At 42.9% G+C, this 26,274-nt stretch overlaps 1 protein-coding gene across 5 annotated transcripts in view; it reads right to left on the reverse strand.

Annotated features, from left to right (window-relative positions):
- LOC121281860 (muscleblind-like protein 3) overlaps window positions 1-26,274 on the reverse strand; it is a 185,715-nt gene that overhangs the window by 24,023 nt on the left and 135,418 nt on the right. For 2 of the 5 annotated variants that reach the window (XM_041194940.1, XM_041194941.1), the window contains exons 4-9: window positions 23,762-23,962; window positions 18,593-18,829; window positions 14,890-15,040; window positions 13,968-14,003; window positions 3,880-3,971; window positions 3,461-3,534 (exon numbers count right to left, since the gene is read on the reverse strand). In XM_041194940.1, coding sequence (XP_041050874.1) covers window positions 3,478-3,534; window positions 3,880-3,971; window positions 13,968-14,003; window positions 14,890-15,040; window positions 18,593-18,829; window positions 23,762-23,962 — 774 coding nt within the window. In that variant the 3' untranslated portion in view covers window positions 3,461-3,477. The remainder of the gene's footprint in view (window positions 1-3,460; window positions 3,535-3,879; window positions 3,972-13,967; window positions 14,004-14,889; window positions 15,041-18,592; window positions 18,830-23,761; window positions 23,963-26,274) is intronic. The other 3 variants (XM_041194943.1, XM_041194942.1, XR_005943968.1) reach the window with 3 other exon arrangements.

Here is a 26,274-nt window from a genome sequence, read left to right on the forward strand (position 1 = left end):
AAGTACTCCAAGTATGGTCTCATCAAAGTCTGTACAATTGCAATTCAACTTCCTTACTCGTGTACTCCAATCCCTTTGCAATAAAGGCCAACATGCCATTTGCCTTCATAATTACTTGCTATACCTACTTGCTAATTTCCTGTGTTCCTTGTACCAGTACACCCAGGTCCTCTGATCATCAACATTTACAAGTTTCAGGCCTTTTAAAAAATATTCTGCTTTTTTATCCTTATGACCAAACTGATTAACCTCACACTTTCCCACATTATAATCCATCTGCCACTTTGCTGCTCACTCACTTAAACTGTCTATCATCTGAATTTTCCAAATGGTGGTGTTTCCCTTCCCACCATCCAAAGGATCGGTGGGGAACACAACACCACTTGACTCCAAGTGCCCCGCAGCCATTTCACGTTCGAATGAGCGTTAATTAGCTTTTTAAAAAATTCATTTACAGGATGTGGGTGTCTCTGGCTGGGCCAGCATTTATTACCCATTCCTAACTGCCCTTGAGAAGGCAGTGGTGAGCTGCCTCCTTGAACTGCTGCAGTCCACATGCTGTAGGTACACTTACAGTGCTGCAGGCGGGACTTCCGCCCCTCACTCAGGAGGAAGGTCTACCTTACCGAGAGCTGCCGGCCAATCTGATCAGGGAAGGCCTGGAGGGGTGCAAAGGGGGTGATCGGAGTGTTGGGGGAGAGTTGGAGGGGAAGGTCAAGTGGCTGCTGGCCTGCAGTCTGAAGAGGGCTTCTGATGGGGGCACTCCCCACTTCTGGTGCGAGATTTAAGCCCGATCATTTTCAGGCTTCCCCACACCAGTGGCTGAATTTTGCCCTTGACGGGCGGGCAGGCCCGACCGACTCGGCAGCAGGCGGGCAGCCGATCACCGCCGCCGAGACGGGCTGCACCGCCATTTTGTGCATACGGGCCAATTAAGGTGCGCCCAGCGGGGTTCTGACACCCATGTTCATTGGGAAAATCCAATCGGTGGCAGTCAACTGATGCCAGGCTAACTGGCCTGTAGTTCCATGTTTTATCTCTCCCTCCTTTCTTGAATAGCAGTGTTACATTTGCTAACTTCCAATTTGCTGCGACAGTTCCAAAATCAAGGAAATTTGTGAAAATCATAGCCAGTGCGACCACTATCTCTACAGTTACTTTTTTTAGAACCTTGGAACATAGGCCATCATGTCCTGGGAATTTTGGGGATTTTAGACCCTTATGTTTTTCTAATACTTTTTCTCTGCTGATTTTAAGTTCTTGAAGTTTCTCACTCTTATTAGCCCCTTGGTTAACCTCAATTTCTGCTATGTAATTTGTGTCTGCCACTGTGAAGACTGACACAAAATATTATATGTCTCTGTCATTTCCTTATTCCCCATGATAATTTCTCCTGTCTCTGCCTCTAAAGGACCAACATTTACTTTAGCTACTCTCCTCCATTTAATATATTTGTAAAGGTTTTTGCAATCTGTTTTTATATTTCTGTCTGGCTTACTCTCTTGTTTCCCCTTTAATCAACTTTTTGGTCACCTATTGCTGGCTTCCAAAACACTCCCGTCCTCCAATTTACTATGATTTTTTTGCAACATTATGAGCTTCTTCTATCCTATCCTTAACTTCCCTTGTAATCCAGGTATGGATACTTCTTGTTGAGTTTTTGCTTTTCAATGGGATGTATTTTTGTTAAATATTTTCAATTGTTTCTTTAAAAGCTTACTTACCAGCAGAACACTATCATCATAGCACCAACAAGAGATGGCACCATTGGCACCCAAGATATCCAAGGCTTGATATCACTTTGGGAATCACCTGGGCATTGCAATTGCGAGAGTAAATTTTCTGGTACCAGCTAAGTGGTGGCACCAAGTCTTCTTAACCACTAATCCAGTAAGTTTACTGTACATTTACCATTAGTTACATGGAACTGGTACTTTGGGCATCAACACCATAATGGGAAAGTGAAAACAAGTTGCCAGTCATTGCTCAGTGATAACTCTCTCCTATCTGAGTGTGGGTGTGAATTTAAATCAAGCCCAAATCCAAGCATTTGCAAACATAATCTAAGCTGATACTTGCAATGCAATGCTGAGGGAGGACTGCAATGTCAGAGGTGTTATCTTTTGGATAAGATATTAACCTGAAGATACATCTGACCTCTCGGGTGTAAAAGATCCCATTGCAACACTGAAGATCAGTGGAGCTCTCCCAGTACTCTGGCCAATATTTAACCCTAAACTAACTTCATTAAAATAGATTATCTAGTTATCACATTGTAGTTTCTGGGACCTTGCTGTACACAAATTGGCTACAATGCTTCCTACATCGCACAGTGACTGCAAGTGTCGGTTTATTGGTTATACAGTGCTTTGGGATATCCTGGAGATCAGGAAAGACACTTTAAGAATGTAAATATTTTCCTTCTTTAACTTAAGACTGAAAAAGACCATTTCATCAGTGAGCTTACTACACAACCAAGTAACCAAATTCCCCTAGCTGCATGCTCAATAAAATACACCTGCTGGGTAATTGAATTGTTAGGCAATAACATGGCCACATCAGCAGTTTAACCTATAGGGCAACAGAGGATGATACAGATGCCAATGACAGAATGTGGAAGCAGTGGGCATGACAGGAGCTGTAAGTATCAATCCAATCTCATTGCAAGAGAACATGATGGGGTCGATTTTCAACTTGGCGCTCAGGTGTAATGCTGCTATAGAAACAGCCTGGTTTTCATTTCCATTGATAGTTTGTATGTTTCTTTTTATCAAGTGGTGACAGTTTCATTTGCTAGCATTTGTTTGCTAGCCTGTTTTTCTTCCTTCCTTAAATATGGAGCAATGCAAACTGTTCTCCTAACTAGATCAATGGGTAGTAAATTGTGGCCAGTACTGTTCTCATAGTGGTGTTGCATTAAAACCTACTTTGTACTATTTTAATTCTGACATTAGCTGTGTTAAAACAGGACAGAGAGGAATGTTGGGATGAGTTTGTTTGGAACAAATCTTTTGTCCTGTCTTGGCGCTCAGTTCCTAACTTTGGTGTCTAACCTCTTCCAGTAGCAATGCTACACCTGAAGGTACGACAGATGTGTGCCCAAAGCACGATATCCCCAAGTACAATCAAACACTTCAAAACAATCCAGATCAGATCAATATAATCCACACATAGTAATATTTGATAGACTGTCAACCACTTAAAAGTACAAATTGTGCATGCGATTGGTTAATATGCCAGATTCCATGTTTAAAAACATGCTTGTACAAATGATTGAAAAAGTGAGTCCAATAATGAATGACTCTTCCTAATAAACGCATTGCAACATGAACATTCATTACTAGTATCACTTCTTTTAAATGTCTGGGTTTCACCACAGAAACAGAATAAGAATAATAATAATATTTTGTTGCTTGGGTAAGTTCTCATTAGTTTGTATTAGTATTTAAAAGAAACTTACTGTTCTATTCGTAACGTCTACATCTGTGTAACAAACATGCTGCTACTGAGTTCATCTATTGATAAAATGGGCATCTACAGTAGAAAAGATTTCAGATTAAAATGTGACTTTTAAAGACGAACTTATCCTATATATTAACACTCACATCCTAGCACTGACATTACATAAAACAGTGTGTGCAGTGAATGAATTAACTGACAGTTTTTAAAGGGAAAAAAAAATAATGTCACTAACATTATGCATAGCTACATTCAGATCATAACACACACTGATGTCGTGACTGAAGAATACCTGTCTTAAAACAATTTTCCTCAACTTAAATTTAGCAAACAGAAATACTTTGAAATCTGTGCTGATTTTAAAGCAACAGCTCACTTGGAACAAGAAATGTCAAATAAAAGCTATTTAAAGAGCCGAACCTGATTGGCTGTTGCTGTTGCTGCGAAGGGAGCGTTGGTAGCAGGTGTTGTTGCGGACACAGTGGTGGGCGTAGCGCCGTGCATCATGGGTACTTTCAGTAGGGGACACCATGGAAGCGACAAACAGGAAGGGTGTAGCGTTATGGTAACCATGGCAGCGTGTGGTGTGGATTGCGGGCGTGGCAGGTATCACAGCAACAAGCCATGTGACATCATCATGAAGGGTGACACCAGCATGCAATCATAGTGCAAAAAGCAAGACAGCATTGAAAGAAATAAAAAAAAACAAAAAGAGAAAAAAAGGAGAAAGCTTATTACAATTGTAATTAAGGAGAACTTAAAACACTCTAAAAGACTTTGTACATTATCAGGCACATAATGATGTATTTGTGTAATTATATAAAATAAAACACAGACTTTGAAGCAATGTATTTAACAGGTACTCTGAACAAAATTCTGTTCGGAATTATTTAAAAAGTATGAAAAATCAAATTTTGTAGTTCCTTGTTAAAATTAATTCATGGGAATACACCGTTGCTAGCTACAGGACAATTATGGAGAAAACCAGGTTGGATTAAAAATAAGGGAGACAGGTAATATCCCAATGTTAATGCATTTTTGCAACAACTAAAATGGAAGATCACAGAAACAGGTTTTTATTTACCCTGTCACTTGTACATGCTCCTTCAAAATGACACAAACGTTTATTCACACCCACTCAAAGTCATACCGACATTCTTAAGAAATCTCACACAAACTCAAAATCACACTGAGGCAAACACATTGGCCAGAATTTTTCTGAAGGTGAACTGGGGGCGGAGCCCGTTCGCCAATGTGAAAATGACACAGGATGACGTCAAGAGGAACCCCGACATCATCCCGCCCCATTTAAATATTCAGGAAGGCGGGCGGACAGCAAAATTAGCTGTCCGCCCGCTGACATGCCAACGGCCAATTGAGGCCAGTGACAGGATAATTAAGCCAATTAAAGGCCCTGCCCGTCCAACCTTAAGGCTGGCAGGCAGGCCAGGAGCCCCAGCGGGCTTCTGAAAAAACATGGCCACATCAGCAGTTTAACGAGTAGGGCAACAGAGGATGATACAGATGCCAATGACAGAATGTGGATGCAGTGGGCAAGACAGGAGCTGCAAGTATCAATCCAATCTCATTGCAAGAGAACATGATGGAGTCGATTTTCAACGGCGGGATGAGATTTCATGTCTGTTTTAAAAAACTTTAGTAAAGTTTTTGTAATATTTATTAACATGTCCCATCTCGTGTGATATTATCACATGAGGGGGACATGTTAATAATTTTTTTATTTTTCTATTTTTGACGTTTATAAAACTTTCAGCACTCTCCCTGAGATATCACTTACTCTCGTGAAAGAGCGCACTCTGACAGTTGGTGAATCCCTCTCTCCCCTGCTCAGGAAGCGCATAGCGTTTCCCATCGGGCAGCCTGCTGGACAGGCCTTAATGGGCCCGTCCACTCAAAATGGCGGCAGGGCCTGTTTCGGCGGTGGCGATTGGCTGCCCGCCCGCTGCCAAGCTGGTGGGGCCTGCCTGCCCATTGAGGGCTAAATTCTGCCCATACACACATAACACACACTCAAAATTACGCATACAGGGCTGAACTTTCTCTCCATAGTGGAATACAGGAGTTGGGACTATTTTTTTGTCCCAAACCCGTCCCCGGGAAGAAACATTCAGTTTTTAGGATTTGACCAAGGCACCCCTTAATTGGCATGGAGACAGGCTACCCGTCCAATTGAAGGCAGTAGGCAGGCTCACAAAGCTGGAAGGCTAATCAGAGGTCTTCCAGCTTGAAAGGAGCAGCCCGTTGCATTAAAGGGTAAGTGACTGACAGGACGCTTCAACATGGAGGCCTCCTTTCAGCAACTTCTTTGAGCGCTCAAATAAAAAATAGAAAAAGCAATCAGCCTACCACTGTGGGTGGTGAGGTGGGGAGAACTTCTACAGGATGGCCTATTGCTGCACCCACTCCCAGGCAGGCTGTTGGCCTTCCTGCTGCTCGTGTATGCCTCCATTCAGTTAACTGTCCCTGTGTATTTTGGGGCCTGTCGCCTCTGTTCCCAACTTCGGTGGAACTCCAAAATTCTGCCCGCAGTTCCACTCACTCACACACTCTAAATCACGCACAGGCTGGAGTTTAGTGGTGGTAGCCAAGGGCCCAAAAGTGTGTGGTGGCCCCATTTCAGTGATCAGCAGGACTTGGCTGCATCTTGTAGCAAGTTAATTGGCAGCCAATGGGATGGCTACCCCTATTAAGGACAGTGGCCCGCCCCCAGCAACTGTTGGCCAATCAGAGGGCCACCATCTCAGCAGTCTCAGCAGTGTCACCAGGAGCAGTGGCCACTGCAGGGGCTGCACCTAGAGGAGGAGGATGCAGCGAAGGGCATGCACCGTCACAACCAGGTAAGTGGGGTCTTGAGTGCTAGGGTCTGCATGACTGGCCCAAAAATTGGGCTCCCCCCCCCACTCCACTGGAATCTAGCAGGAGGCAGCCAGGGTGTACCTGGCAGCCTCACCATGTGGCAGGGGGTCCCTCCCTGCCACTGGTTAAATGCCAGCAGGGGTGGGGAGAAGCCTTTAATTGGCCACTTAAATGATTCCATTGGGATCTGGGTGGGAGGGCTGTATGGCACTTCCCCCACCTCTGGCAAGATGGCATGATGGTAGGAAGGAGACCTGCATGCCAACCATCACCATTTTATGGGCTCCCTGCCTACCAGTCAATCCCTAGAGGGCTGGTAAAATACTGGACTCTTAGGACAGGATATTTGCCCTCCTCTGGGGGCGAGCACAGACAAAGGCTGGCATGGAAATTTGGATTGCCAGCCAGTGTGTCAGTTTGCTGGCACCATCCGCCCCCCATTTCCTGGAGGTGGGATCAGTGGCAGAAGGGCAACCGCCTGCAGGAGGAGGGTTATCAACTGAGGGGCGTACTGGAGTTTTCTGGTCAATCTGCAGGTCCCCTGCAGCATCCAGAATAGGCCATTTGCCTATGGGCGGCCTCACGTGGCAGATCAAGGAGTCAATGTTGTCAGGCTTTGAGGCCCTTCCCACCCGCTTGGCCACAGTTCCGGCTGCAGGCTGCCCTGCTGTGGGGTTCCCCTTTAGTCTGCTGATTCCTTTATTTAATTGAAAAGTTTAACAAGTTGCAGCGAGGGCACCTCCATCTTGAGACACTTTCTCTCTTACTTGAACAGCAGGTTGCTGCTATTCTTTAATGGGATCTGGGAATTGCAGAATAGGCCAGCATTTGTTGCCCATCACTATTGCTCTTGGGAAGGTGGGTGATGAGCCAGTTTCTTGAACTGCTGCAGTCCATGTGGTGTAGGTACACTCACAGTGCTGTTAGGGAGGGAGGTCTAGGATTTTCACCCAGCGACTGTGAAGGAATGGCGATATATTTCCAAGTCAGGATGGTTTGTGTCTTGGAGGGGAGCTTGCAGGTGGCGGCGGTGGTGTTCCCATTTATCTGCTGCCCTTGTCCTTGTGGGTTTGGAAGGTGCTAAAGGAGCCTTGGTGAGTTGCTGCAATGCATCTTGTAAATGATACACACTGCTGCTACTGTGCATCAGTGGTGGAGGGAGTGGATGTTGAAGGTAGTGGATGGGGTACCAGTCAAGCGGGCCGCTTTGTCCTGGATGCTGTCAAGCAACTTGAGTGTTGTGGGAGCCACACCCATCCAGGCAAGTGGATAGTATTCCATCACACTCCTGACTTGTGTCTGGTAGATGATGGACAGGATTTGGGGAGTCAGAAGGTGAGTTACTCGCTGGGAATTCCCAGGTTCTGACCTGCTTTTGCAGAATTTATATGGCTAGTCCAGTTCAGTTTTGGTTAATAGTAACCTTCAGGTTTATAAAGGGGGGTTCAGCAATGTAAAGGCATTGAATTTCAAGGGAAGATGGTTTGATTCTCTCTTCTTGAAGATGGTCACGGCCTGGCACTTGCATAGCACGTATGTTGCTTGCCACTTATCAGCCCAAGCCTGAATATTGTCCAGGTCTTGCTGCATAGGACACACACTGCGTCAGTATCTGAGAAGTCGCAAATGTTGCTGAACATTGTGCAATCATCTGCAAGCATCTCCACTTCTGACCATATGATGGAGGGAAGGTCATTGATAAAGCAGCTAAAGATGGTTGGTAAGTTAGTAGATGGTTGGACACTACCCTGAGGAACTCCCCTGTAGCGATGTCCTAGAACTGAGGTGTTTGACTTCCAACAACCACAACCATATTCCTTTGCGCTAGATATGACTCCAACCATTGAAGAGTTGTCTCCCTGCTTCCTATTGAACCCAGTCTTACTACAGCTCCTTGATGTTACACTCAGTCAAATGCTGCCTTGACGTCAAGGGCAGTCACTCTCACCCCACCTCAGGAGTTCAGCTCTTTTGTCCATGTTTGGGCCAAAGCTGTAATGAGGTCAGGAGTGAGTAGCCCTGGCAGAACCCAAACTGAGGGTCAGTGAGCAGATAATTGTGGAGCAAGTGTCACTTGACAGCACTGTCAATGGCACCTTCCATCACTTTGCTGATTGTCGAGACGAGACTGATAGGGTAATTGGCTGGATTGGATTTGTCCTGTTTTTGTGGACAGAACATATCTGGGCATTTTTCCACACTGGTGGTTAGATGGGGTGTTGTAGCTGTGAGGCACCTCCTCCTGGCCCTTCAAGTTCAAGAGCCCTCACGCCATACTTAATAGGACAGCGACCCCAATTGGCCAATTCCTGACCCCATTTTGACCCCGAAATCAGGATCCCAACCAAAAACCCACCAACCTGCCCGTAAAATCACACATACTTCCACATAAAATCATAGACTCACACTCAGACATACTCAAAATCATACATACATATGCACACTCATTTTCTTAGACACATGCTCACTCCCACAGCTAGTGCTATGTTTGGGGCTCATAGAAATAGAAATTGATCTTCACTCCACCATTGGTTGGCGGTACCTCAGCTTCTCAGGCCCAAGGCTTTTTAGTTGTCTCTCCAAGCCTTCCCATCCTGTCCCCCTCCTCCTTTAAGATCCTTCTTTAAACTGACCTTTGAAAAATCTTATCAGTCCAGATTTTGTGGCCAGTGGGGAATTGAGGGTCCTCGCTGCTGATGCTGAAGAAAGCCGCCCACAAAGATCTAGCAATCTCTGCAGGCTGGATTTCCTCTTTCTCAAGGTCAGTTTGATCTGGCACTAAATCAAGGTAACCTGCAAGCCTCCAGTAACAGTGATGTCCTCAGGTATGTCATGCAGCCAATCACATTGAAGTATTCTCAGAGACAGCAAACCAGGAAGTTAAAAGTACTGATTATCCTTCATATGTTATTCTCATTTTACAGAGTGAAAAGGTTTGGGACAGAGATGAGATATGATAAAAATAAAAAAAAATATGTTGAACTTTTAAATTCCAATTGAGAAATTTGTCATTCCACAAAAATAAAACAATTTTTTCAGGCCATTGAGGATGTAGAGCAGTAACAATGGACTTAGGATGCTGTTAAAAGTTCAGATGCAATTCATTTAACAATGTGCAACTTTTTCAAGGGTTTTTACAGCAGGAGTAATGGGGTAAAAGGGAAAGTTTTCCTCAGTTCAGTGATTTCTAACTGATTGCAGACTTGACGGATTCCAACATCTTACCCTATGCAGAAAGATTAAATCACTGACAGCAACTTCTTTATTTCTGTATTGAACTGCGCAATGTGTGCACTCCAGAAGCTGCTGACAGTATCAGAGGGGTACTAATGATGAACACTGACAATTTCTCTTTGTGTGACTCAGTTAGTTTCTGGCTGATTATGCGCATACAAATTTTTTTACTATGTTAATGTCACTATTGCAAAACCAAGTTGTAGTCATTGTTGCACTCAAGCTAAACAAAATAGTTTAAATTATTTTGGATATCCTGCGATTCTATTTTTCACCACCACCCTCCACCCATTCAGATTCAAAGTATGGATGAAAACAACTTAATGATGAGCATCACGATTCACACATCATCTCCATGTGCTAGATATCTGAGTGGTTCAACATGAATTTTTGCCCATCAAGGCACTTTGGTTGTCCATGTGCCACATTTGCCTTCTGGAAATGCTCACAGCAGAACCATAGTGGTCACATGCTTGGGGCACTTGAGTGCAAGGGTCTTGTGCTGGCTCAGGGAAACAGCCAGGAAGAGGTCAAAGTAATGGATTTTGTTACAGAACAGAGCAACACATTCAAACAAGTAATTTGAACCAAACTTGCCAGATGGGGTGGGATGATGCTGGCTTTATAGCCTGCCAATATTACTTCAATGGAGATTAAGGTAGGCTGCATTGCAAGTGAAAGCCAGTATTGCAGTCAATTGCGTTAGCTTTCCAATGAGCAGGCTAAGCTGAACACATTAGCAATTTTCAATGCTGCTTTGGATATTAGAATCCATGGATGTATTGGCAACTAATGTCCACTTAAATCTCTCAGCCATGAAAGGGAGTGTGGTAACACGGATAAACAGCATCTACTCAGACTCATGTCTTAGGCTACAGAGAAACTAAGTATTCACAACTGGAAGCTCAAACGTACACATCAGTAGTACCTAACAGAGTTGCAGAGCTGTAGTCTGGAGCTCACTTGCACAGCCTTCGGATACCTGGTTCACCAAAGGGTTGCACATATTCACACTGGTTAAGTTCGTATTAGGAAGTGTGTGAGAACAGTATGCACTGACTTGACCTCCACATCTTCCTCTGCCTCGTAATAAAAAACTCTGCTTTTCCCCTGATATTGCTGCTCAAGGAACGTGCTTCACACAGACAATGCGTACTAACACTAGACTCCTTTGTACTCTCCTTTAATTGCCATATATTCTCCTCTATCACAAACTGTTTCCATTTTTCATACTATCTCTTTTCATCTTTGAGATTGTCTCTTTTCTCCCTTGCTATGGGTCACATTTCTCTATCTGCTCCTTCTATCAGCAACTCCCACTAGTAAAGCAGACCAGACACAATTGCTCCATTCTGTTGAAATATAGTTATTTCATATCTTTGTTTTCAGCTAAAATGGAGCAAGATCAGACTATTTCGCAGGCAGACCCAGGCAGTTTTCCAGCTTCACCTTTCAAATTCATGAACTCCACCACCCTGAAGGGCAAGGATACAGATGCATGGGAATACCACTTCCTCCTGCAAGTTCCCCTCAAAGTTACACACCATCCTGACTTGCAAATATATCACTATTCCTTCACCTTCACTGGGTCAAAATCCTGGAACTCGCTAACTAACAGCACTGTGTGAGAACCCTACAGTGGTTCAAAAAGAAGGCCCACCACCACCATCTCAAGGGAAACTAGACCCAGAAATCACTACATCCCTAGAATGAAATAAAAAAAAAACACATCATCTGGATACATGTAAAGAACAAAATGCAATCCCATACTTTGAGCCGTTGCTCCTCTGAGGTTTACCATTGTAGAACGTCCATGTGCAAACTGCTGATGTAAGACCAGAAAGACGATGCACCTGACAAATATGGCTTCTGTGTGGAATTCATCCTTGGGCTGGTAATAAAGATTTGTTTTTTGGGCAGGAGGAAGGGTTAAATCTGGTGTTGCCACCCAAGTTTAAAGCATAATTTTTCCAGCTCCTGTATGTACTAAATATACTGACAGCAGTCACTGCTAATGTCTTACCAGCAATCGTGGTGGAACAGCTGGAAATATACTTAGGCCGGGATTTTCTGGTCCTGCCCACCACCGGGCTCTTTCCTGCTGAAAGGGAATGGGCTTTTGCCTGGCCCATGGTGGGTCCCACCAAGGCAGGGCTGGAAAGAGCCCGGCCTTAGTTGCTGCTCAAACTGTAAATGGTAACCAAGTCACCCTTACAGAAGGATACCCAAAGAGGGAATGGGAGACAGCAATATAGCACATTGTACCCCAAACTAGCAGAACGAGCTTTTGGTTTAGTGGTAGCATTCCCATCTCTGAGTCAGAAGGTGAAAATTTTGAGCCACTCCACATCAGGGACTTCCATCGAGGGATACTTGCTCCCACTAGAAAAAGCTTAGTCCCCTCCCATTGTAAAAGGTAGATGAGGCTCTTTAAAGCTCACTTAGGAGAAGGTACAATCTGAGGAATGCAACAAGAAACCACCTCAGCTACTCTTCCCTAGTGAGTGGCTTAAGAATCTCATGTGTGAAACTTCAGTCATGACCTGCCCGAGGCACAAAATACAATGGACAAACAGAGCCAAAACTGTGCTGCAGAAGGCCCTCTCCAGTGAGCATCCACTGGAGACTGTGACAGTTACAGCAGTGACTGTATTACAAACCCCTTTACATTTAAATATTTGCAAACTAGTGTTAGAAAAGAGGAACAAGAACTGCATAACTAAGATGAGCTAATATTTTGTGTTTGCCCACAGCTATTAATAAGCTCAAGGTTTTTAAACTCATACATTAGATTAATTAAACAGAATTCAATATAAGTCTTCATTTGTCATGCCTGTCAGTGACATGTGTCAGAAGTTTCAGACTGAGCCCATTTAGTATTTGCTAAATACTCACTAAATATTTTGGTTCCAGTTATGTAAGGCTCTGGTTAAACCCCATTTAGTGTATGGCATGCAGGTGTGGACACTGCACCTCAGGAAGGATATATTAGCCTTGAAAGGTGTGTAGCACAGATTCACCAGAATAGTGCCACACAAAGTGTAGATTTCCACCGATTTTTGTGAGAAGAAGTTCATCCTGACATTATACCTGAACTGTCTAGCTTTAAGCTTAAGGCTATGCTCACTTGTTCAGGACTTCCCCAACAAAGGAAATAGTTTTCCTCTGTCAATCCTATCAAACCCTTTAGCCATCTTAAATATTTGACCAGATCACCCTTTGATCTTCTATACGCAAAGGAATACAGTCCAAGCTGCAACCAATCCTCCTAATTTAACCCTTTAAGGCCTCTGGCTGTGTATAGCTACGCCTAAGGCCTCCTTGATTCCTAATGAATCCTGACTTCACTTCTGGTCACTGCTGTTGTTGAGTTATGTCCAGTGAGGTTATTGGTGTGATTCTGCACATGACACGAGCTACACTTGTAAGGAGTATAGGTAGAGGGGGCTGTAGCTGGGTCTTGCCTTTGATTCTTCGACCATTGCTCCTGGCAAACAAGACTCGACACTGGAATCTCAGCATTCCAGGACTGTAATGTTGGAATTTAATCCAGGAGAGGGGGAGCTTACCCGCTAGCTTTTTAGGGAAGGGCCGCCAGTATTAAGTGCCTGTGGCCAGCAGTGGCTTTCCCCATGATCAAAGACCGTGGGGGCAGAAATCCCACCTCCTAAGAGCTATCAACCAATGAGAGGCTGGCAGCTGTCCATTGCAGGCAGTGCCAGAATGAGCAGCAGCAACTGCCAGCAATACATCAGGGGAGAAACCGAGGGTTGCTGAGGGACCCAGGCCACAGGTTCGTGAGGACATGATGGGGGTTGTGGGGGGAGGGGTCATGTGATAGAGGGGTGGTTCTCAAAGCGCCACCCCACCCCCCCCCATACCCGATGCTGGGTCCCTCAATCAGACACTGAGTGCCTTTGCATAAGGGACCCCAGCCAGGAGCCCACAAGCAAACATGACAGATTTAATACCAACGACAGTGAGATGAGATCCTTAAGTGGGCATTCTTTGCCCACTTAAGGGCCTCAATTGGCACTGGGACAGGAAGGCCATCCACGAGCCTCCCCACCCTAGAATTAATTTCTAGAGGTGGGTAGGTGGTGGAGTCCCCACCATGCACTCTTACACATTATTAAATGCCTCCTGCTTCAAAACCTGCCTCAGGGGAGGACATTAAATCCTATCTTAAGACTTCTGGGTGTAACCAAATGAGGACCTGTACAGTTTGTTCAATACCCTGACAGCTTGTAGTAACTGGCTAGCCGTGTAAGAAAACCGGGAATTAAATATTGGCTGATAGTAACATTTCCTAACGCAAACACACAGTGAAGTTTTGAAAATGTGAGCGAGTTAAAGAAAGGTCAAAACATTTGAGAGAGATAAAGCTGCAACCTTACCAACACTTGCAGTGGGAGTCATGCACAACACTGAGCCTGCAGATCATGCAGTGAAGCGTTGAAAGGATAAACAAAAAAAAAGGAACATTGGTTAGAAACAGTTAGTGTTCACACACATTCTGTATGAACAGATTATAGCCAGTAGAGACACCTTTATTGATTACCTCAGCACATGCAAGGTGAGAGTTTAGTTTTTTAAATGAGGAACTAAAACTATGCAATCATAGGAATTCTCTGGGAAATGATGAGAAGCGTGAATCGATACAATAGTAAATGCAGAGATAAAATGTACTGCCTCCCAGCCAGAAGATGCAAGATTCAGTTACCTCTCTGTACTTACAAAGTGCATCTTAATTCATAGCTACAACATTGATGCCGCCTCATTAAGGACATTTAGGGATGGAATTGGACTTGGCCAAGCTGCAAATCGGAGAGAATCGAATATCAGGCGGGTGTATAAGGGGCGACTGAAGCATTACCATCTGATATGTGTCCCAGGCCAAGTTCAATTTCACCCCCACCTTAGAATATTAAAACCAACACAAATCGTACTTGGAAGGCGAGTTTTTCACACAATATGCTCCAAACACAGCTGCGCTATTTTTATTTGTTTTGATCCTGCACATTTACTGAAAGTTACGCAGCACACCTGAGCATCCAATTTTAAAGGAGCTGTTCTATCATTTCTAAAAGCAGATTCCATCCACCACCCACACACCCCTACCCCCACCATTGCCTCCCCCAGCCCGGAGTTTGAGAAAGTCAACTCGTATTATTTTGAAGTTTAAAATTGGAAACAACAGCAGCTCCTTTAAAAGTGAAAGCCATTTTGACATGAAGGAAATGAACCATTCTTGCAGTGACTCCAGCAGTGGCTTCCAATGAGAGAGTGCATAATAAGCACAAGTGATAATGGACTAACCTGTTGGGATGAATGTTGGTTGTTGCAGCTGCATATTAGCTAGAGCCTGTTGGTAGTGGAAAACACTGGGGTTAAACACTGTGGTGGCACCATTGGTTTTTTCAAGTGCTGGCCTCTTTGGTAAAGGTTGGAGGGCACCAGGCTGGAGGGCCTACGGATGAGGGATTCATTAAGACAAGTAGAAAAAAAATGACCCATGCACCAAGTAATATGCATACACACGTACACGCACACACACACACGCACACACACAAACACACACAAACACACACGCACACACGCATACACATACAGTCTGCCATTCTCCTGCGACTAGTAATAGCTAAAGCAAGGCAGCAGCTGAAGCAGACTATAGCTGCAAGGCGTTGTGAACAGTATACAAGTGCAAGAAGCATGAGAGGCAGTACAAAAGCCTTTTGAGAGTTAAAGGTTGAGCTGCACGGCCAGTTAACAGTGTTTGACTTTAAACGCAGGACATCGATTATCAAGCTTAAAGTGAGAGTTCAGACAGGCTGCATATTAACAGCGATGAAATGAGAAGAAAAACAATGCGTTTGCAACTTAGTGACTGAATGCTCTGAAGATCTAAAACACACGCAATATAATAAATACAGACTACATAGCCAGGGTTCTCGCTAGGATTTTAGAAAATCCTGGGGACTTAAAAAGTCTCAAGGCTCATTTTACAAAAGGGATTTTTAAAAAATTCTTCACTTCACACTATATTGTCCTGCATTAAACATATATGAACTATCTGCTTGCATTTTGTTTCAATTTAGTGCAAAATGTTTATAGATTATAAGTTTATTTCCACCATTACCACCCCACCCCTCCTTAACATACTGACATTGTTTTATTATATTAATTCATGATTGATAGCCCTGTAAATGTTAACACCCTCAGAAAGTCAAATGAAATTAAATTAAATTCAATTTTCACTTTAACGGGAACCCTGCACATGACTACATGCAGAAAGAAGCAAGTAAAGCGACAACATAAATGTTTGCTGTAAACTGCAGCACCCAAAGAATGAGAAACTGCAGCTGGCTGCTCATTTAGCACAAGTGATTATGGCACAGTGGCAGCGGAGGTACATGAAGAAAGATGCCTCTATTTAACTTGTCCTGTTAACTGTAGCATAATGGATACCTGGTGGTTAGAGTTGTGGAATTCAGGTTGGTAAATGTCACTCCTTCTTCCTGCTAGCTGACTTTTTGTGTGATTATAGACACACAAGCAGCATGTGAACTTCTACAATGAACATTCCACCCTACAGTGAGAGTTTGAACATTTCTTGCTATTTAGGGTTGTTTGGCGTTTCAGAAGACTGCTCAGTAGAATCACACAGCAAAGAAGGACCCCTTGAACCTGTACCAGCTCTTAGAAAGAGCTAGCCAATTAATCCCACTTCCTGCCCTTTCCCCATAACCCTGTAATTCTTTATCACCCTTTCAAATGTTTATCCAATTCCCTTTTGAAAGTTACAATTGAATCTGCTTCCACCACCCTATCAGGCAGTGCAGTAGTGTTAATGCATTACTTTGCAGTACTGGGATTTTAGATGGTTATCTGTCAATTGTATTTATTAAAGGCAGTGACTAGGCTGCTGCATGAATGAATATAAGTAACAGGATTCCACCCTTATTGCCAAAATCACTTCAATACAGTCAAACCTGTTTTAAATGCAGCTTTAGCTCCCGGATCAGAATTTTCTTTATTCTCTGTGCTTTCTCTCAATCACCCGGAGACCACTTCAACTTGTATCTCAGAAGATTTTTGCTTTGTGCTGCACCAGCCCAGAAGGGAATAAATATAATAGTGCACTCTGGCATTATGGAGTGCAGTAGCTTGCCATAACTGTTCACAAATGTATTTTACTGCATCCATAAGGCTGTAGAAACAGGTTTCACTGTGGCTGTATCTCTTGTTGCTATGCCAAACCCTTAGGAGATGGCAAAATGCTAATTGGCACCACCAAAGTACATTCCAAGCAGGTCAATATGCAATGGCAGTGTCCTAAGGGTTAATTATGGTACCAAACAAATGAAAAGCACTCATGCAGTCTAACTAACATTATATTTACAAAATTAAAAAAGCTACAAGCAAAGCAAGAAGGTGAAAGGTGCAAGTACCAGGTCAAAGGTTGCCTCGAGGGGTCGCTTCATTGATCTGACAGCTGGCTGAGTCTTAATTAGCAGGCAGCGAGCACATGGATGGCAATGAGCCAATGGGGTTCAAGCGCATTAACATAAACAGCAAGCAGAGGTGCGTCATAGGGGCAGCAATGCATTATGGGTAGGTGAAGAGGGGGGGAGAAAAAACAATCTGAATGCATTATACAACATATTACAAAAGAACAAGCATGCATAACAAAAGGTGTTTACTACTGTTATTTGTTCAGCTACACAATTACAAACAGACACCCTTGCTCGCTTTGCAAGTAAGTGTCACATCAATGTTTGTAATCACTAAATGGAAAACTAACTTTTTTATTAAAAGAAAGCTAAAATGCAATATATAAACATAAACACTTTGGGTGCAGAGTAGCTTTATGATTGATACACTTCACCATCAAGGCAAATTTTATAAAAACAGTCCTTAAGAGCTTCATCAGCGTCTAATCTGAATGAATGGGACACACCTCCTTGGGTTGTTATTTTAACAGTGTTCTCCCCATAATCCCATGGAAAAAAACTTCTCGGCTGCTGTAAAAGGATGATACAAGTGGGCCAAAAACTCTCTCCATCGAAAACCAACATTCTACATCTTCAACCAAAGAACAACATCTAGCCCTCCCCCAATCAGCTGAAAATTATCATGGTGTTCAGTCACCCCTATCATTAATGATAGGTTGTAATAATTTCCCGACAACAGACGTTAGGCTAATTGGTCTATAATTCCCGGGTTTTCTTCTCTTACCTTTCTTACACAATGGGGTAACATGCATAATTTTCCAAATCTAAAGGCCCAAGAAGGTGCGGGTAAGTGGAGTTTGATGCTTCTCAAAAGGGAGGGGGGCATTTCACATGTGAACAGGCCCTTCATGTGGAAGTGGGTCAGTTCTACCATCCGACTACCTCTCGTTGTGGGCATCACAAATAGAGGTGGAATTGAAGGGGTGGCCAGAATTCCACAGACTTGCTCCTCAAAGAGGGCATGCTATTATAACACAAGCCTGAGCATAGCTGACGTGAGGCCCACTGCCTGCCAAAGACTTGTTTCCCCCTGGTTATCGATGGCACAATGACATAGTAAAACACCTCCTCCCTCCCTTCCTCCCTGCTGAACTGGGTGGATCTCTCACAAAAGTCCAGGTGTTCAGTCAAAACAGGCTCAAGCCCTTTCCACCCCAGCATCTGGCAGGCTGTCAGGTTTTCCAGATCCACAGAATCTTCTAGGCTAAGTTCTCTCTAATGGGGCAAAAAATTGTTTCATATTTTAATGGCTGCTGATGACATATATTCACTCACTGGGTGTGCCCCTCCTTCACCCAGCTAACACTGCCAGCTTTAAATTATAAGCCACGTGGCTATATGCTGTGGTTGAAAAAGATCCACCCTTTCGGACACACTTTGGGCACAATCAGTGTACTGAGCACAGGATAGTGTAGTGTATTAGTTATTTTAATTAGTCCATGGAATTTTAAACAGAGACATCATCCTGGGATTAAAAAGATAAGGCCCTCTCTACTCAGTATACCTACCATGGCAGCGGCTGCAGTCTGATTCACCTGGTGCTGAGCGGCCTTTATTTTGGCTTGCAGATGTGCGGGCGGGTGAAAGTACTTGCACTTCTCCCGTGAGCAACGGCCCTTGATATAATCCATGCAAACTGTGACAGTGTTTTCATTCGAATCGATCATTGCCATTTCGAGGGGGTGTGCGTAGCGGCAATCATTTTCACCCCGAGTGCAATTTCCACGCTGAAACTCCCTGCAAACCTAATGGAAGCAGTCGTTAGCAGGCGGCTTCTTGGGTCCACTGGCTTTCCTTCACTTGTAACAAATTAAAAATAAAAGACAGAACTGAAGCAGAGCATTGCATTACAATTATAACTGCAATGTCACACAGTTGCTGCATAATCCATTTCTTGCAGAGAGGTAAAGGACTCAGCTCATCAAGTTTTATTCCACTGGTGGATATGTCCTGTGACTCTGCTCCTGATAAGTCGAGTGATATGCTCTTTTATAATCATAACATTATGCAATGTAACAGAAAGAAAAAGAAAGACTTGCATTTTTATAGTGCCTTTTGCAACCTCAGAATGTCCCAAGGTGCTTTACAGCCAGTTAAGTACTTTTGGTCACTGTTGTAACATAGGAAACATAGCAGCCAATTTACACATAGCAAACTCCCACAAACCACAATGTGATAATTTTTATAGAGGTGGTGATTGAGGGACAAATATTCATCAGGGCTCTTCAAAATAGTGCCATGGGATCTTTTACATCTGAGTGGTTAGAGAGTGTTGTAGTATGCCTTTAAGAGATAGCAGCATGCCATCAGTAGAATGGAAATGTGTCATGTGATCCAGTCTCAGTTTCACTTTGGCCTGTGAGCAGAACAGCACACACAGCTCTGCTGCTGATATCCTCAAGATTTCTGCCTTCGTATATTTATTCTTATGTGCCTACACTAAATAAATGAGCCCACAACATGTTTACCCGATCCCTTATGGGTGACGGGTGCTTTTATATCATTATCAAAACACAACATGGTGCACAGCAGTGGTAAAACCACCTGGCAGCAAGATTATGTACAGGTATGACATGGTGAACAGCCTTAGATCATGCTACATGGCATGAAACAACCCTCAAAGTTCTGGTGAAACTGCAATGAAACCATCGTAGCGTCGGGGAATGTTAAACTTGCAGTGTGGTAACTGCACAGTAAAGCTTTGAAGGCATCAGCAGCAGAGCTGTGTGTGCTGTTTTCTGCTCACAGGCCAAAGCAAAACTGGAACTGGATCACATGACACACTTCGCTTTTAGTAATGGGATACTGCTATCCCTGAAAGGCAAATTAGAACAGAGAGGACATTGGTTTACATCTTGTCTGAAAGATAGGAAGGACATCTCCCTCAGCACTACATTGGAGCATCAGCTTGGGTTTTGTGCTCTGGTCTCCTAGAGTGTTGTTTGACACATGGTTCTGCTGCGACCGTGGAACTGTGTTTTTCAACTGGCCCATCTCTTTAGGCCACAAAGTTTGATTGCTGTAAATAGGCAGGAAGTTGGCAGATTTGAGAAATTGTAAAATTTCAGACTGCAGGTCAATTTCCAAACTTCCCTTCCCAGCAATAAATAACTGGTAACTCACCTCAATTTGAAATACCTGCCTGCCTATCTCATTTAAAAAAAAATATTTTGTCAATAAGGTATTAAGCTTAAAAAGTTAAGGATTTGAAAGGGTCGATATGGAGAAACTATTTCATCCAGTGGGGTAATCAAAAACAAGCAGGCACAAACAAACTTCGAGCTCGGCGATTCTGGTGTGGAATTGGGAAGCTTTTTATTTTACACAAATTGTAGTGGAAATTTGGAATTCTCTCCCTTAAAAGGCTGTGGGTGCAAGAAAACAACTGGGGCTTTCAAAACTGAGATCAATAATTATTTTTTAAATAAAGGTATCAAGGGACATAGAACAAAGGTGGGTAAATGCAGTTGAAGTACAGATGGGCTGTGATCTAACTGAGTGGGAGAGCAAGCTTGTGGAACTGAATAACCTCCTCCTGTTCCAAAATTCCTAAAGTATGATATCTGAAGTGTAATACATACACTCAAGATTTTGATATATAGCAAGTTCACATAGGTGGGATTAATTACAAATATAGACATTGGAATTTTTAATGAGAAAAGTCAACACACAATAGTGTGACAGAAATGTGACATTAGGAAGTAAGGTGTTGCAGACAGGAAGTGCACACTGGCCTTTTCATTAAAGTTAGTTCAGAGTATTCAAACACATTTTGCTGAGATCAATCTCTGCATGACATATTTTGTTTTCACTGATGAGTTTATTCACCTCCAACCTTCATTCAGCAAAAAAAGTGGAGAAAGTATCAACTTTGTGCTGTGTTGTGACTCAGACTGGGAATTTGGGATAACCTAAATGCCCGATGTGAGAAATGCCTGATCTGAGTCACGCTGTTATGAGGAGGAGACCAGATGCTCGTGAACAGAGACCAAGTGAGTAGTGGACAGTGATTCATCTTGGGCAGTTCTCTCTGATCACAGGTCACAGATTGATCTTTGACAAATTCCCGGGAGAAGATTGACTATATGTTCCCTCAATTAACGATGGCACAGAAAGGTAACAAAGAGGAAGGGAATACCTTCAAAATAAACAATTATGACACACTGCAGCTTTTGTCTGTAAATTAACTTTCTGGTCAACCATTTTCCTTTTAGAAGTTTTCAGCTCTTGCTGGGTTATTATCCCACCTTGTCTACCAGAAACTCTCAGTTACCCCAATGCCATAAGCAAAAATTATAAGAACATAAGAAATAGGAGCAGGAGGAGACCACACAGCACATCGAGCCTGCTCCACCATTCAGTATGATCATGGATGATCATCTGCCTCAACTCCACTTTCCTGCCCACTTCCCAGAACTGGTGATTCCCTTGAGACTAAAAATCCGTCCATCTAAGCCATAAATATATTCAGTGATGGCGCATTCACAACCCTCTGGCATAGAGAATCCCAAAGATTCACAACCGTTTGAGTGAAGAAGTTTCTCCTCATCTTAGTCCTAAATGATCAGCCCCTTATCCTGAGACTGTTTCATATGTGCTAGGTTTCCTAGATAGGGGAAGCAGCCTCCCAGTACCTACCCTGTCAAACTCCTTCAGAATCTTGTATGTTCAATGAGATTATATCACTCTTCTAAACATCTCATTCTAAACTCCATGGAGTATAGACCCAATTTATTGAGCCTCTCATCATAGGACAATCATCTGGCTGTTCCACCATGGTCATCAGCGTTGATCCCCGGCATGTTGATGTTGTGACCTCTCACAGAGAGGACTGGCTGACTAACAGGAGCAGGAGAACCTGACTGATAGGCACCAAGATAGATCTGTCGCTGGATTGGTCGAGATCAGTTAATCCAACGTTGACTGGGGATCAAACATCAGATCTTCAGGCCTGTGTGCAGCTGCATGTTGGATGAATCTTCAGGAGTGCCTTATGGCTCCAGTGCAAAACATAAAAAACAAGGACTAAAATCCTGCTTCTACATTAGCTGAACCTGCAAGCACTCTACATCACACTGCTTCTGTTAACACTAATTGTCAAGATATTGATCTTTCAGGAAAGATCATCAGACAGATCAGTTTCAGCTCCCCTGAACCACTTATTCTAGGACATTTGGAGGAACTTTCTCTGCCTTTTAATGTCTCCAGCATCATCCCCTCCCACCAGGATATACAGGAGAATTACCTGGAAAAACTCAGCCGGTCTGGCAGCATCGGCGGAGAAGAAAAGAGTTGACGTTTCGAGTCCTCATGACCCTTCGACAGAACTTGTCTGTAGTTCTGTCGAAGGGTCATGAGGACTCGAAACGTCAACTCTTTTCTTCTCCGCCGATGCTGCCAGACCTGCTGAGTTTTTCCAGGTAATTCTGTTTTTGTTTTGGATTTCCAGCATCCGCAGTTTTTTTGTTTTTATCTCTAGGATATACAGGAGGCTGTTTGTCCCAATGTTGCTTAGTAATGGACCTCTCCCTCCCATTTGGGAATGCCCAGCTCTATTTGGTACTGTTCACCAGGGAGAGATAGGGCATTTGTCATGAGGATACTTGCTGGTATGAACCTATCCCAATCACTCTGATGTAGTTTAACAGTCTTAGCGGTTTCTTGGCTCCAATGGTTTCACATATCACTCTGTTTTCTCAAGTACCATGTCTGACTAAGTATTTATCATGCTAGTCAGCCTCCTATAGGATTGCTCATGAAAAGTCAAGACCCTTAGGTGAATTGGGTTGGAGGTTAGGGTATAATTGAACCAGGGCCTACTGACATAATTTATATAATAATAAAGTTATGTATAATATCTTTATTATAACAATGATGTAACTGATTCCTTTACCCATGCTTATAATGGAACTGGTTACGTAAAAATGTCACACTATGGCCAGCATTTTCCACAGGGCTCCTCCTGTTCCTGCATTGGAAATGTGGTACAAACCATGAATAAATGGGATTTCACACACGACTTCCTGCAAAGATATGGTAGTGGAACGGGTGCCTCTCTGTAAAATTCTTGATTCGTTGTGGCCTCTTATGGTGGGAGGGTATAGTTATAGCTTTACAGTTTTACATAGACATTTTTAAATTATTAATTCATAAGGCCAGCCTTTATTGTCCATCCCTAATTGCCCTTGAGCCAACTGAGTGGCTTGTTACACCATCTCAGAGGGCAGTTAAGAGCCAGCCACATTACTGTGGGTCTGGAGTCACATGTAGGCCAGGCCAGGTAAGGACAGCAGATTGCCTTCCCTAAAGGACACTAGTGAACCAGATGGGTTTTCACAACAATCTGGTAGTTTCATGGTCACCATTATTAATGCTGGATTTTTATTCCAGTTTACGTAATTAACTGAATTTAAATTCCCCAACTGCCATGGTGGGATTTGAGCTCATTTTTGGATCATGCCTCTGAATTACTAATCCAGTAACATTATCAATTTTTATAATTTACACTATAAATAGTGATGGAGGGACATAGGGAGATGTTAACAAAGTGTACACAGAAACAAAAAAAATGTTAATATATTGTACACATATAGTTATAATAAGTGTATAAAAAGGAAGCTATTCCCTCTATTGCACATACAGATGAAACACATATACATGTATATAAACGCTGATACCTCCAATTTGTCTGTTCGTATTAGTTTCTGTGAAGCTGTGTTTCCTTGGACTGTAACAGTGGGATTCCCTGACACCAGGACAGGTGTGTTTGGTAGCAGTTCTGTTGGAACCAATCCCATCCCATGGGTCATGTGACTCAGGTAGGGATTAAGACCCATTGTATGATTTGTTGCTAAAGATGGAGTAACAGGAAATGTCGTCTGTGGATAAAGGTGAAAAGAAATTATATTGATAGCACATTAGAGTATCATTCTTATTTTACATATGGACATACAAACAATGACAGAAATGAAAAGACCAACTGGCCAATCCAGCCTCTTCCATACAGTTGTGATGTCCTTAAGCATCACAATACACACACTTCCATCATATGTGATCACCTGGGAGGGGTAGAAGATGCAGCTAAAATTCCAGACCAATTAGAGACAAAACTCTGAAAAATTCCTTTCCCAACCCCCAGTAAGTAATCAAAACTAGTCCAAGAGCCCTCTTTCCCTGAATAATGCCATACTGTACCTACCAGTTGATCTGTGGCCCAGCCACAAACAGGTCCAACTCTCATTTAAGGAATTTTCAGCCAAAACAGTGTCCATGTTTCATGTCTAAATGGTGGAGCATCAAATATTTTCTGCTTAAACCAGTTTAATATTCTACTGTTCCCAAAGGACCTCATTGAGAACCTCCCAAATCTAGGAATATTTACATTTTAAGACCTTGAAGGCTACAATTCCTGAGTTCTCCTGTCAAGCTGTGGTAAGAAAGCAAATGGGGACCCAAATTTTCATCACGAGGGAAAGCCTCTCTGTTGTGGCGAAAATAGCAGAGGTGGCCCAAAATCAGAAGTCCTGCTCCTCAACACTCCCCATTTTCATGGGAGCAGTATTGGAGGTGAAGTTTACAGAGGTAGCTGGCTATTTAAATCATCAGCTGCCTTCACTGAAGTGTGATTTTGGTAGGCCAGGAGTGTGAAACCTGAAGTGCGCTTAGACCAGGTAAGAACAGGTCTGAACTTTCTGGATTTGTTTGGGTAACCCTTTAAAGAGATCTGGTTCTGGAATATCTTTGGGGTAGGTCAGGAGCCCTTTGGGAATTGTAAAAGTAGGAATAAATGTGTGTAACAACTGCAGAAACTCATTACTGTCAAGCTCACTGGAACTGTTAACAAACCTGTCAAAATCAACTGTCAAAACTGTCAGAAGCACCTGTCAAAGGGAATTGTCAAGCTATCCTTTATACCTTTGAAAAAAATATCTGGAGTGTTTTAAAAATGGTTGCTTGCTGGTTCACTCTGTCTGTTGACATAAGCCTGAGAGCTTCCATTAGTGATATGAAAGCAAAATACTGCAGATACTGGAAATCTAAAATAAAAACAAAAATGCTGGAAAAACTCAGCAGGCCTGGCAGCATCTGTGGAGAGAGAAACAGAGTTAACGTTTTGAGTCTATATGACTTGAAACGTTAACTCTGGCTGGAATTGTCCATCCCCTCATGCCGGCGGGATCTTCCAGTCCTGCCGACGTGAACAGAGATTTCAATGGTTCACCGGCCCCGCCTCAGGGGAAACCAATATCCAGGAAAGCCATTTTTAAAGGTTTGACTTATGGAGCTGGGAATTCTTCCGCCTCTGTGCACCTGACCCAGGAGCGAAAAATGGCCTGAAGTTCCCTCACTTCCACAACAAATCTAGGTTGCCCAGAAGATCCAATGTGTCACAGTCACACTGATCATGGGAATCCACATGCTTTCAAAAACTAATCTGCCTTGTAGGAAATTTGTAGTAATGCTTTTTAATAAGGATTACTGGAAAATGCCAGCTTTACAACCAGAAGGAAAGAAAAAAGAGGGAACTTGCAATTAAATAGTGCCTTTTACACACTCAGGACATTCCAAAGTGCTTTAAAGCCAATTAAGTACTTTTGAGGTGTAGCAATCATCTGGTTAGGGAAAAAATGGAAAATTTTAAAAATGTCTGAGTACTATAAAAACATAAAATGAAGAATGATAATTGGCCAAAAGTTCACTGGTGTGCCTTGAGACTGATATTCAAGATATGCAAATAGTAGTGTTGAGCATATTAAAGGGCACATGGTTAGTTTGCTTTGCTAAATTACAACCAATTTACCTCATTCTTGTGAATCCCTTTTGCATTTTCTCCAGTGTCCCTGTCATTTTATGATATGAAGACCAGAACTATACACAATACTCCAACTGACATCTCATCAAGATTCGATTTACGTTTAAGGTAACTTCTCTGCTTTTCAGAAACAAACCCTACAATTCTCTTTCCTTTTTTAAATGACCTTATTAATCTGCGTCACAATATTTAGTAATTTGTCTATTTGTACCCCGAGACACCTTTCCTCCTTTGCCTCATTTAGATTCTTGTTTTCCATGTGACATGTGACCTTCTTACTCTTCCTACCAAAATACACCGCCTCACTCTTATTTATATTTCACTAAATTTGACAATTACTTACCCATTCTGCAAGTTTACTCTTGGCCTCTTGTATTT

The sequence above is a fragment of the Carcharodon carcharias genome, chromosome 9, assembly GCF_017639515.1.
Source record: "Carcharodon carcharias isolate sCarCar2 chromosome 9, sCarCar2.pri, whole genome shotgun sequence".
Lineage (NCBI taxonomy): Eukaryota > Metazoa > Chordata > Chondrichthyes > Lamniformes > Lamnidae > Carcharodon > Carcharodon carcharias.